This window comes from Entelurus aequoreus, linkage group LG08 (genome assembly GCF_033978785.1).
Source record: "Entelurus aequoreus isolate RoL-2023_Sb linkage group LG08, RoL_Eaeq_v1.1, whole genome shotgun sequence".
NCBI lineage: Eukaryota > Metazoa > Chordata > Actinopteri > Syngnathiformes > Syngnathidae > Entelurus > Entelurus aequoreus.
The window spans coordinates 42222661-42236996 of record NC_084738.1 but is presented as its reverse complement, the minus strand read 5'-3'; the positions used below and the strand labels follow the sequence as shown (position 1 = coordinate 42236996).

General features: G+C 40.2%; 1 protein-coding gene across 2 annotated transcripts in view; it reads left to right on the top strand.

Moving 5' to 3' along the window:
- Positions 1 to 14336, top strand: part of csmd3b (CUB and Sushi multiple domains 3b) — an 822373-nt gene that overhangs the window by 766884 nt on the left and 41153 nt on the right. For both annotated transcript variants that reach the window (XM_062056514.1, XM_062056513.1), the window contains 3 exons: positions 3571 to 3756; positions 5756 to 5941; positions 6023 to 6196. In XM_062056514.1, coding sequence (XP_061912498.1) covers positions 3571 to 3756; positions 5756 to 5941; positions 6023 to 6196 — 546 coding nt within the window. The remainder of the gene's footprint in view (positions 1 to 3570; positions 3757 to 5755; positions 5942 to 6022; positions 6197 to 14336) is intronic.

The following is a 14336-nucleotide window of genomic DNA, read 5'->3' as shown; positions in this document are numbered from 1 at the left end:
TTCTGATTTTATTTATGCAAGAAATCTTGAGGAAGAAATCATTTTGCAGGCAAATGAGGCTGTAATTATGGAGGTTCGAGGCACGCACGTAATGATGAGGCTATGGTGTGCTGATGGTGTCACACGCAGTTGGGCCCGGAAAGAAAAACCTCTGATTCTTCCTTCCTTCCTTCCCATTCTTGCCTTTGTCAGCCTCGCTCGCGCTCCTCTTCCTCTCCAGCTGTCCCCTTGCACAAACTTCAAAAAAAGCCTTGTCAGCGCGGCATACTTTGAATCAAGCAAACGGGACGAATAATCACCACGCCAGATGACGGACACTCCAAAAGGCAACACCACCCTGACAATATTTCCCAAAATGACATCGGTAAATTGCCGGGTGTTCCGCCGCCGCCTGATGAAGGAGATAAATATCTATGAATCAGCCCAACGTGATCTTTTTATGTGCATTATGTGGCCAAGCGCGTCCCTCTTTTGTCGCAGGGGAATCAATCATGTAATTGCAGCAGAAAATGGAGTAATGGTTAATGAAAAGCCCAAACGTTTATGGAATATAGATGTGTCTAAATTACACTGGCCAGCTGCTATTATGCGATGCTTTTGGAAATCGGAGCTCATGATAAAAGTCTTAAGTCATCACCATGTTGCACTTGGAAATTGAACCGAGTTTGTTTAGATTTTGAGGGTACTAACAATAACACAAATACATTTCATCTGTATCTGGAGTCCACTATTACTATTACTACTGGAGTCCACTATTACTATTACTACCATGAATTGATTTACGTGACTTAAACAAGTTACCATTTAGTGGTCAATTGGACGGAATATGTACTGTACTGTGCAATCTACTAATAAAAGCTTCAACCAATCAATTAATGTCACCGTTCTTTGATTCTTAAACTGTGGTACAAGTACCATATGCAGGCTCAAGGGAGATCAACAATTAAAAGAAAATTATTTTAGAAATATATTCATATACTGTACATAAAAAATACTGGAATACTTGTGAAAATACAAGTTTATAGATTGAAATGCACATTTGTTGGCTAAAATATTAACCTCATTCACAACAAGGATCTGTGTGTGTAAGCTTATCCGTGAGCTAGCAAAAAATAGTGGTATTTGCGAAACAAAACTTGTTTTTAAGATGATGATTTTTGCCTCATCCTTCATTTTAAGCGTGAGTAAAGAATGCGTGACCGACCTGATAGGACCTGATAAAACCTGATAAGTCTGAAAGAGAAAGAGATAATATGGTATCATCTGGTCACTGATGCTACCTGGTGGTTGTTTGAACACACTGCAGATAGGCCTGGTTAGCCCCACCCCTTAATACTTCGGTCACACGCAGGATTCTCACAGGAATGAGGCACAAATACAACTTTACATACTGTATACAAATACCAGTTAACACTGCTAGCAAAAAGAGATTTCATGAAAGAAATCTTGAAAACTTTTTAAACCCAAGATATTTTTTAAATATAATGATCATTTGGAGCAGCAGTCTTTATCAGGGGAATCCGGGACCCCGTCAGACTTTTTTTGTTTTAAATATTTTTCCCGCAACTAAAAATGTGAATGCCTTTAGGTTAGGGCTGTCAAAGTTAGTATGTTAACTGACGCAATTAATCGCAAACACATGAATCATGTATACATTTATTCTGAGCACACATGCTTCTTTACCTTAACCGTGGATTGTTACCTAAAAGCCGTAGCAGGTTGTTGTATGGTCAGTGATCAGGTCAATGTCTAAGTGCAAAGATGAACGAGGAGACTCCGACTGGTGAATTTGACTTCAGAATAGTTCCGTTCAGTTCAGTTTATTCATTTTTATAGCACATTTAAAAACAACCCCAGTTGGCCAAAGTGCTGTACAGACATAAGAAACATTTTGAAAAATAAGAGCAGGCAGTGTCAAATTTACGTTGTAACACAGAAGGATGAATAAAATACAACAGTAAAATATCACCTAAAAATACTAAAATGTAATAATTACATAAAAAATGTATAAAACAAGAAATAAAACGACCAAGATATCCTGCCTAACTGGATTTGAATACACCAAGACTGTACTTTAGATAAAACTGTCAGCAAGTTTTGAACAAATAAATGCATTCAAGTAAAACACTGAAAAAAATGTTCCTGCATGACATTTTAACAACAAAATTGCATTTGTGTCAAAATATATTTTTTAAACAAATATAAATTGTCCATGCGAGTAATTTATTGCAATGAATCAAAATGCAAAAGTGTGATTAATCTGATCGTTTAAAAACACTTATTTTTAATACTCATGAACATTGATGCAATACACTGTAGAAAACAGATAAATGGAGGTGGCAATGTACATATTTAACAACACAAAGGAGTTCTCTCAAGCCGGGTTTATTTACCAAGGAAGACCCGCTACCTGCCCCCCGTCGCTGCTGTGCTACTTCTTGCTTGCTCTCAATGAAGGTGGACACTTCCCTTCCCTCTCCCTGATCTTTCCCTGCTTTTGCTTCTTCGTCCCAACTTTTTTACAGCCTCTCCCCGCACTGTTCTGAAAATCTAAAACATGGAATTAATTGACTGGTTTTTCTCAATGCAATTGACACCATTTTTTTCCATGAGAAACTCGAGTTTGGGGGAACCTGTCGGTTTGGACAGCAAGTTTTCGGCGATGGACGTGTGGGAGAAATTGAGGGTCGACGTTATCTACCTATTCTGAACTATGATAACAGGGCATGTTTTGATCGAATTGAGCGTTTCCCTGGTGTATTGACAAATTCTGAAGCAGAGGGCAGCCATTGAAGGTACCCAGAAGCTGCCTGTCATGATTGATGCGATGGTGCTGGGCTGTAAGCACCCAGACTGTGGCAATTCCTGAACTAAATCACAAACTGGATAACATCTTGGAGAAGCTTTCCGCTTTGTGATCAGTTATTAAATTTTGATCAATATGATCAATTTGAGGACCAGGAACTGACAATTAAAGTAGACAAGCATTGGAATGTAGCTACGCGACCTAATCTAAACGTCCTAAGCTGCATTTTGCCTCCAACAGGAGCACAGTTTGAGGTGGCTTTTTCCCCCAATCTTTTATGAGGCACCACCAATGTGGTGAAACATCAGCCTTCCGTCCTGTCTACCCCCTGTAAAACTGTTTTTCTGTTTGTTGGACGGGTTCACTGTAAACAAATCGTGTTGTACATTTTAAGTGCAATGACAAATAAAGCATCTTGTAAAACAAGGCTTGGTCATGTTCCCCATGATTGGCCGAGAGTCCTTTCTCAGCCAGCTGCTAGTTTATATTAAGGTTTGGAAAAATGCATAATTTTGTAACAACAAAAACCGTAAGCAGTAAAGAGATAAGCCTACCCGCCACCTCAGAAACCGCAGTATGGAAAAATTGATAATAAAGAAACTTCGAAGTCTTAAAAAAGTGCATGTAGAGGAAAATAAAACTGCTCATAATACATCACATGCAGCTCTTGCCGTCTTGTAGAGTTAATAAAAACTACATCTACATCTACTTTTTGTTGGCAGGTTGTTGTTTTTTTATTACCTTTGTGCCTTCATTCCCTTTAGCAATCAGCTGCGGCCACCCAGGAAGTCCCATATATGGTCGTACGGTGGGCAACGGCTTCAACCTGAACGACATGGTCAGCTTCATTTGCAACCGGGGCTATGAAATGGATGGTCCCCCCCGCGCGCACTGCCAGGCCAACCGCCAGTGGAGCCACCCGCCCCCGACGTGTAAAGGTGGGGAAAAAAGTTAAGTGTATTCACCCCTAACTGTCCTTTCATTTCATTCAGACCTAACACTTTTGCATTGCAAAATCATTGTCATTTACGTGAAGATAAACTCGTAATTGTTCATGGGGAAAAACGTATCAGTTTTATGAGAAAAAATGTGGAGCTTTTATAAGAATAATGTTGAAATGTCATGAGAAATAAAGACCATAATTATATTAGTAAATATACTTGCTATTTTATAGTGAAATGTTGTAATATTACGAAAACAAAATGATCAAATTTGCGATATTTATGAGACATCGGTTGCACTTTTAGAACATGTATTTGTGATATTGTAGGAAAAAAGTTTGGATAATCTTATAATGTTATATGTTGAAGTCCTAATTTGACAAGGCATCATTTTTACATAAAACATTTAAGAAATATATATAAAATTGTATAATAAAATGTCAAATAACGAAAACAATATTGTAACGCTAAAAGTTTTCAACTTTCTATGATAAATCGGTTGCTTTTTTATTAGATAAAATTCATGATTCTGCAGGAAAAAAAATTGCATTTTTATGAGGAATAAGTCATAATCTCATAAATAAAGTTCTAATTTGACAAGGCATCGTTTTTTCAAGAAAGACGTATTATTGTATCATAACTTGTAAAATAACAAGAACAAGTTTGGAACGCGAGAAGGAAAACAAGTTGCAACGTTCAATGATAGAATTTAAATATTTAGGAGAAAAAAGGTTGGTCTTTTAAAATATACTGTATCTTGTATCTATTTTATTTATCTGATCGTTTGTAACATTTCGAGAAACAACAGTATTGCAAGATAAAAGTTTATGAAAAAATGTTGCAGTTGACTAGGAGGTTGGAATTTTTCGAGGAAAAGGTACAATACTGTGACGATGAAGTGACATTTTTATAAAGTTACAATTTTATCAGAAACAAAAGTGTATTTTTCTACGTAAAATCCGCAATATGATGCATTTGCAGTTATGCGACATAAGTTGCTATTTTATCAGACAAGTGTTACGTTCCAGTGTAGCAAAGATTGGAACGTGTCACGGTAGAGTTGTCCTGACCCCAGGATGCACAGACGGCAGGCGAAATGCAGGTAAACATTTATTTATTAACAGAAAAAATAGTGCGGCGGGGAAGTGCACAAAAAGGCCAAAACAGATAAAGCAAGCACAGGGAAAGCTATGCTGCAAAAAGCAAAACAAAGACCCAGCCCCGTCCAGAGGACAGGACTGTAATAATAAAGCATCCTGATTGCCAATCTGGGACAGGTGAGGAAACCAGTGCTCAGACTGGAGAGCAGGTGATATACAGAGAGTGGAAGTGAAAATAAGAGCGCTTGAATACAAAGCACAGGAACATAAATAAAGTCCAAACCTGTCATGACAAGTCATGATAACAAGCTCATCATATGGTGGAAAAAAGTAGGTACTTTGCGAGAAAAGTTAGAATCACAACAAAAGCAAACAAAAATCAGTTATTCTCAAAAAAATATTATTTCATAAAAGCATAAAAAAAATATTTACGACTTTCTAAAAATATTTTTCAACATTATTAGGGCAATCGAGAAATTAAATAACACCCACATAGTCACATTTACACTCTTTTAATCCAATATAGCAGACATAATAATAACAAAGTATATAAGACACATATTGTAGTGACTGTAGGAGCCATGGTCTCATCTACTGCAGTATTGCTATTTTTAGTTATTGTAGCCAGAGCGATGTGGCGATGGACGACTGTACAAGATAAAAGTCGTAATTCAACGAGCAATTTTTTGCAATTTTAAATGAAAAATGTTTCATGACAAGAAGTGTAGTTTGCAATGTGTCCTTCACTTCATAACTCACGGTTGTTTACAACTTTGTCAAAAGAGGGAGGACAAAAGTGACCCTCAAAGGTTAATGCCAAATAACACATACCGTACTTTTGTCTCTCCGTCTCTCTCTCTCTGTCCCTTTGTGTTTGCTGTCCATATGTCCCTGTCCTGTATTTACAGTGGTCAATTGCTCCGACCCCGGCATCCCGGCCAACTCCATCCGTCAGAGTAAAATCGAGCACGGGAACTTCACCTTCGGCACCGTGGTGTTCTACGACTGTAACCCGGGGTACTACCTGTTTGGATCACCTGTGCTCAGCTGTCAACCCACAGGACAATGGGACAAACCTCTTCCTGAGTGTATCGGTCAGTTACCACCAATTAAGTCCCAGAATGAAGTCGATCTGCTTCTAGTCAGTTGAAAAATACTCTATGTACCCTTTCCAGTGGTTGACTGCGGCCATCCTGGCTCGCCCCCGAACGGCGCCTTGCATGGGGAGAAGTTCACGTTCGGCTCGACGGTTCGATACTCCTGTCTGGGCGGCAGGCAGCTGAAAGGAGAGTCGTCTAGGAATTGTCAACTCAACGGGATGTGGAGCGCCCCGATGCCCTTTTGCACAGGTAAACACTTTGAATTCTGGATGAAATATACAAGCGGCGCATGACTTAGTGTAGTGTAAGTGCTTAAAGAACATGCATTGTAGGCTGTTTGTCCTTGGGGGGATGTGGTACAGAACCTACCAATGACACTATCATCAGTGCCATAGTCCTTGGTCCACTGGGGGATTTCATGTTGTATTCCCCATTAACGTTGTCATACACAATATTTCTTGGTTAGTGCAATGTTTAACCCAAAGTCACTGAAAAAAGTACTACCCCCAAAAAAGCCATACAAACAGTAAGTGAAAAATACAAGAATATAGAAAAGTTACCAGAATAGAGAAGAGGACATTAACAATTTGACTAGAAAAAAAGTTTTTCCCAAGAATCAAGTGGGCTTTTTACAGTTTTTATTATATTAATAAATAGGAGTGCTGAACAAAATCACTTCTCATCCAAATTGCAATTCTTATTCATCGTGATTCTAAATCGGTTTAAAACAAATAATTTTAAAATACATTTTCCACGCTTACTGGCTGCAAACATACGTCATATCCAAAAGAGAAACTTTTGTAACTTGTAACTTGTTTTGAAACGGTTTTATTATCCCTTTTATACCAAATCATACAGTATATTGCGAGAACCGGTTTGCATTGAATATCGAGTTGAATCAAGAATGGATTCTGTATTTAAATTAAACATTATTATTATTAGGGCCTTCACAGCTTTTGCCTATTGAAATGGTTTTGTTTAATATTATTCTCCCACTTGATCGCAGTTTGGAGACACTTTCGAGCATGAAAACTCACCAATTTTTGCAAGAGTGTTAGGTCTGGCGAAAATGTTTATATTTTTGGGGGCCCTAATACGAAATTTCAAAATTCACTCTCTCGCGCCACCTTGAAAATTAGAATAGATAGCCCGTGCTACCATATTCACGTGTTATCACGGAAATCACTGGAGGCGTCTATAATGACAGGACGCACGTAAACCTCTCAAGAACCCATATTTGAAAACAAACAGGAAGTTGGCCATCCTAGTTTCCGTCGACCATTTTTAGGTCATAACATGGGTCGTACTTTAATGACCTAGTGACTTTGATCAAATGAGCTGCGGTTAAAATGACAGATACTAGACTGGTGGGCGATGATAAATTGCGAGGGATTTTGCCTATGTCATAGGATGTGGGTCCGGTATTGCGTCAAACTTTAATTTGATGGCTCGCCACAAAACTTGCAACATTTATAACTCGGCTCCACATATTCAGATCTTAATAAGAATTAGTTCAAATGATGATGATGTTCTGGATGGGTCAGTACCTATAAGTATGCATTCGTGGTAGGGCAGAGCCTGCAGGGCAACTGATCATGACTGGACATTGATATTGACACCAATATTTCCCCCTTGTGGTGGAAAATTATAATGGTCATAACTTCTCTCCTCATGCTCGGATCTTCCTGAATTTTTGATGGTGGGTCTGGGCATTGGGAAGGACATGGCCACATCCGCCATGCGTTCCCTCCGACTCACGTGAACCCAGAGTTGCACGGATTGCAGGGGGGATCAACGTTGCTTGCAGCTTTTATTATTATTATTATTAAATTTAAGTCACAATAATGCAGGGAAAAATGTAGTTTCAGTGTGAAATTTTAAATTGTCATGTGAATATTTTTAAACTGTTATTATGAAGATAAAGTGACCCTTTTATAAGAGCTTGGTTGCTATTTTGTAAGATTATGTCATAACATTCTCAGAAACAAGATGGAAAAAAGTTGGAATTTTATAGGAAAAATCAGCCGTAATCATGCATGGATTCCTTCCATGCTGTTGAAATACAAAATCAAAAGTAGAACTGTTTTACTGTTTATCATTGAAAGAAGGATTATATAAACTCTACAGGAATACACAACGACTTGCTGCCAGACTTGAAGACCTCGACGGCCACGAAGTTAAGGTTGCTAACCGCCGTGCTTACAAGCGTGAATAAATATGTCCAGCCATTACCATTCCTGATGGAATATATGTTTAGGGATCATGTTTTTTACAGCTAACATTTATTAACCTCCACCAATATTTATAGAAAAGTAAAAAAAAAAATGACTGCCCTCAAATCGGAGAGCCACGCTGTAAACATTTATGACAAGCAAAGTGACCAGCAGGCACATTTTCCTTCCAGAATGTGTGGGAGTTAATGGCATATCCAAGCAGATCTGACAGAATTTCATGGAGGAGGTGACACCATGGATTAGTCTCATGTTGGGCCGCACGCCTAGATAGGATAGGTCAGTGTTGGCAAACACCAACAAACTGTAAATCCTCTCTCTATCTGAAAGTCTATAATGAAAAGGAAAACAATATAAACCACACAAAAAAGGAATTTTATGTAAACAATCCTCAATTTTACAAGAAAAACAGAATTTTACCATTAAATAAAGTTGCCCTTCGTCCAAAAAAAGTTGACATTTCATATAAAATAGTTGATACATTTAGATTAAAAATGTAAACAAAATAATCCTGCAGGAATAAATGTGTAATTTACAAGAAATTAGTTGAAATTTTATTTTACATAAACAAGCCTAAATTTTACAAGAAAAAAATATAGTAATTTCACATGAAACAAAGTTATCATTCCCCCCATAAAGTTGCAATTTTATATGAAATAGTTGAAACATTAGTATACTTTTTTTTTCTTTTTTTTTCAAGAAATTAGTTGCAATTCTACATTTTACAAGACAAAAATTGTAATTTCACATATTTTGCAAGAACAAAGGAGTAAATTATGAGAAATGTGATACCAATGGTACATGGTACAAGCCTAAATGTTACAAGAAAAAACAATTTAATTTTACATTAAACAAAGTTGTCCCTCCCAAAAAAAAATCACAATTCTTTATGAAATAATTGAAACACTAGGATAAAAAAATCTCGCAACAAAGATGAGTAATTTTCCAGAAATTAATTGTGTTACTACGTAAAAAAGACAGCATTTTACAAGAAAAAACATAGTAATTTTGCATAAAATAAAGTTGTAATTTTATATAAATAGTTGAATATTTTGGATCAAAAAAAGAAAAGAAAAAGAAGAAATTTACAAGAAATGTCTTTACATTTTATATAAACAAGCCCAAAATTACAAGAAAAACATATTTTTAGGGGAATAAAAAGTTCAAATTTTACACAAAATAGGTTGCAATTTAATGACTTTAAAGTCCTGATAATGTGACATATTAGTTGTATGAGGAAACCAGTTATAGTTTGTTGGAACATGATAATAAAAAAGTTGAGTTGCAAGAAAATTGTCTGAATGTTTTGAAAGACAAAGTCATGATATTGTAAAGTTGTAACTTTCTGAAAACAAAATAGGAAAGTTGGATTATTGCTAGAATAGTTATGTTTGTGAGAAAAAGAGTTGTAGTATATTGGCAATAAGATTTTTAGAGTGGTAAGTTACAATTTTGCAAGGCAGTCATAAATTGTGTGAAGGAAGTCGTAATTTTATGAAAATATCGTCCAGATGATGACAATAACATTGAATTATCACAGGACAAAATTTGTATGCGTAAAAACAAAAATCTTTGCAGGAAAATTTTCAACATATTACGTTAAAATGTTTACAAAAACGCCCTGCGATGAGGGGGCGACTTGTCCAGGGTGTACCCCGCCTTCCGCCCGAATGCAGCTGAGATAGGCTCCAGCACCCACCGCGACCCCAAAAGGGACAAGCGGTAGAAAATGGATGGATGAAACTAAGTTTTAAAGGATGAAGTGATATCCCAAAAGGAAAATGTACACTCTAGAAAACATTGTTTATACTGTGTGCATCAAGATGAGGACTTTTCTTCACAGTATAATTTGATCGTTTTAAGATTAAAAAAAAGCTATTTAAGTTTCTTAATATTGCAACATAAATAAAAAAGAAAATATGACTTGTGCTAGTGTATTTTTTACAAATTACTGGTAAAGTGATGTTTCCTGATTCTCATTTAGTTTCTGCTGGCTTCTAAACGAGGCTCCATTTTTAGAAGAGTGATGATCACTGTTACCTTCTGTGCAGTCGCGGTTAATGCACTTGCATAATTGATGAATGAACTTGGCAGTGTCACGTCCGTATTGCACATAAAGCAAACAAAAATTGCACTCAAGCAAAAAAAATAAAAATACTAATCATATCTTTGGGCCAAAAATGAAAAATGTTACTTGGCTTGTGGGGTGGCCTGTTTTTGCTGAGTTTTCATTGGCTTGTCTGCAGGATGAGTGATGGTGTTGCTCCTAAATGAACACGAAGTTGGACATGTATGTTAAACACTGGATTTATGGAAAATCCTAGCGGTCGTACTTTGACCAATTCCGAAGGATTTTTGTCCCACATAGGATGTGGACGTAGCCTTTAAGAATTTGCCACTTTTTCAGTTCAGTTTCAGTTTATTCCGAACATGCATACCACACAATTATAATGCAATGCATCAGATACTTTCAGTCGTTTCAATACAGCCTTTTCATATCACAGCAGTTTTATCCCATTTCTTTGTTCTCTGTTTCTAACAGAACAGTGAATAAATAAATAATTAAATACAAGACATGCACCTGGGAATGGGTTGATTGGAAACACTAAATTGACCCTAGAGTGTGAATGTTGTTTGTCTGTCTGTGTTGGCTCTGTGATGAGGTGGCGACTTGTACCCCACCTACTGCCTGAATGCAGCTGAGATAGGCTCCAGCACCCCCCACAACCCCAAAAGGGACAAGCGGTAGAAAATGGATATATGGATGGATGTACTATAAGTAAGTAAACAAATATTAAATACATAAATACATTTAAACATGTACACAATAATTAAAGTTCTCATAAATAAATAGTTAAGTAATTTATGGTTTACCTGGCAGATTAATGAAATTATCTTTTTTTTAAGGTTTAAGATGTTTATCATAATTGCCCTTCTTTGTACTTTGTAAACACCTGTACTATGAACAGTCTCTAAAACTGAATCAAAGTAGTGATTTGTTTTGATTTCTTTGCTTAATCCATTCCATAATTTAATTCCTCAAGTGTCTGAAGTGTTGCACGAGAATACAAATGTTTTAAATAAAACATTTCTCTGAGGTTATATTTCTCTTTTGTTGAGAAGAATTGTTTTACATTCTTGGGTATAGGTTATAGTTTGCTTTGTACATCATTTTAGCTGTTTGCAAATGCACCAATTCGTTAAATTTCAATATGTGTGATTCAATAAACAAAGGGTTTGTATGTTCTCTATATCCAACATTATAACTGATCTTTTTTGTAACATCGTTAGTGAATGAAGCGCACATTTGTAATTATTTCCCCATATACTTACACAATAACTCAGATATGGAAACAATAGCAAGCGGTAGACAATTTGTAGAGATTTTTGGTCCAGAGCATCTTCAACCGCTTATCCGGAATCGGGTCGCGGGGACAACAGCTCCAGCAGAGACCCCCAGACTTCCCTCTCCAGAGCAACATTAGCAACTTCCTCCTGGGGAATCCCGAAGCGTTCCCAGGCCAGAGAGGAGTTGTAATCCCCCCATCTGGTCCTTGGCCTGCCGCGGGGCCTCCTCCCTGTGGGACGTGCAACGAGGACCTCCCTAGGGAGACGCTCGTGAGGCATCCGCACGAGATGCCCGAACCACCTAAGCTGGCTCCTTTCCAAGCGAAGGAGCAGCGGCTCTACTCCGAGTCTCTCTCGGGTGACTGAACTTCTCACCCTATCTCTAAGGGAGATGCCAGCCACCCTTCTGAGGAAACTCATTTCGGCCGCTTGTATCCGCGATCTTATTCTTTCGGTCATGACCCACACTTCATGACCATAGGTGAGAGTAGGAATGTAGATAGCTCGGTAGACCAAGAGCTTTGCCTTCTGGCTCAGCTCTCGTTTCGTCACAACAGTGCGGCAGAGAGACTGCAATACTGCCCCAGCTGCTCCGATTCTCCGGCTGATTTCTTTCTCCATCTTTCCCTCACTCGTGAACAAGACCCCGAGATACTTAAACTCCTCCACCTGGGACAGAGTCTTGTCCCCTACCCGGACTGTACAAACCATCGGTTTCCTGCTGAGAACCATGGCCTCAGATTTGGAGATGCTGATCCTCATTCCAGCTGCTGAACATTCGGCTGCGAACCGATCCAGTGAGAGCTGAAGGTCACGAACCGAAGGTGCCATCAGGACCACATCATCTGCAAACAGCAGTGACGCAACCTTTAGCCCTTCGAGACGTATACCCTCTCCGCCATGGCCACGACTCCGCCTAGAAATCCTGTCCATGAAAATCACAAACAGGATAGGTGACAGAGCGCAGCCCTGGCGGAGACCAACCCCCACTGGAAACGGATCCGACTTACATCCAAGCACCCGGAAACAACTCTCGCTTTGGTTGTACAGAGATTGGATGGCCCTCAGCAGGGTTCCCCTCACTCCGTACTCCCTCAGCACCTCCCACAAGATCTCCCGGGGGACCCGGTCATACGCCTTCTCCAAATCCACAAAACACATGTAGACTGGATAGGCATACTCCCAGGCCTTCTCCAGGATTCCCGCAAGCGTAAAGAGTTGGTCAGTTGTTCCACGACCAGGACGGAATCCACATTGCTCCTCTTGAATCTGAGGTTCGACTATCGGCCGGACCCTCCTTTCCAGTACCTTGGCGTAAACTTTCCCAGGGAGGCTGAGTAGTGTGATACCCCTGTAATTAGCACACACCCTCTGGTCCCCCTTTTTGAAAAGGGGAACCACCACCCCAGTCTGTCACTCCCTCGGCACTGTCCCAGACTTCCACGCAATGTTGAAAAGGCGTATCAACCAAGACAGCCCATCAACACCCAGAGCCTTCAGCATTTCTGGACGGATCTCGTCAACCCCCGGAGCTTTGCCACTGTGGAGTTGTCTAACTACCTCAGTGACTTCACTCCGAGAGATCGACGTCGATCCCCCATCATCCTCAGGCCCTGCTCCTATCAGGGAGGGTGTGTCTGATGTATTTGGGTTCAGGAGTTCCTCAAAGTGCTCTTTCCAACGCCCTACGACTTCCTCACTTGAAGTCAGCAAAGTCCCATCCTTGCCGTACACAGCTTGGATGGTTCACTGCTTCCCCCTCCTGGGGTGCCGTATGGTCTTCCAGAACAGCTTTGGTGCCGCCCGATAGTCCTTCTCCATGGATTCCCCGAACTGCTCCCACACCCTCTGCTTAGCCTCGTCCACAGCCACGGCCGCTGCCCTTCGGGCCCGTCGGTACCTTGCAACTGCCTCCGGAGTCCCCTGGGATAACATACCCCGGTAGGACTCCTTCTTCAGTCGGACGGCTTCCCTGACCACCACTGTCCACCAGGGTGTTCGAGGGTTACCGCCCCTTGAGGCACCTAAGACCTTCTGGCCACAGCTCGCAGCTGCTGCTTTAGCAATAGAGGCTTTGAACATTGCCCATTCCTGTTCAATGTCCCCAACCTCCACAGGGATGGCAGAGAAGTCCCGCCGGAGGTGGGAGTTGAAGTCCTTCCGGACAGAGGACTCCTCCAAACGTTCCCAGTTCACCCGCACTATACGCTTGGGTTTGCCAGGTCTGTCCAGAGGTCTCCCCCGCCATCTAACCCAACTCACCACCAGATGGTGATCAGTTGACAGTTCAGCCCCTCTCTTCACCCGAGTGTCCAAAACATACGGCCTCAGATCAGCTGATACGATTACAAAATCGATCACTGATCTTTGGCCTAGGGTGCTCTGGTACCAGGTACACCTATGAGCATCCTTATGCTTGAACATGGTGTTTGTTATCGCAAGTCCGTGACTAGCACAAAAGTCCAATAACAATCCACCACTCGGGTTCAGATCAGGGAGACCGTTCCTCCCAATCACGCCAGTCCAAGTATCACTGTCATTGCCCACGTGCGCGTTGAAGTCCCCCAGCAAGACTATGTAATCCCCTGCCGGCGCCCCATACAGGACCCCATGCAAGGTATCCAAGAAGGCCGAATACTCTGAACTCTTGTTTGGTGCGTACGCACAAACAACAGTCAGAGTTTTCCTCCCTCCGACCCTAAGGCGAAGGGAGGCGACCCTCTTGTCCACCGGGGTAAACTCCAACGTACAGGCACTCAGCCGGGGACTCGTGAGTATCCCCACACCCGCCTGTGCCCTCACACCCTGAG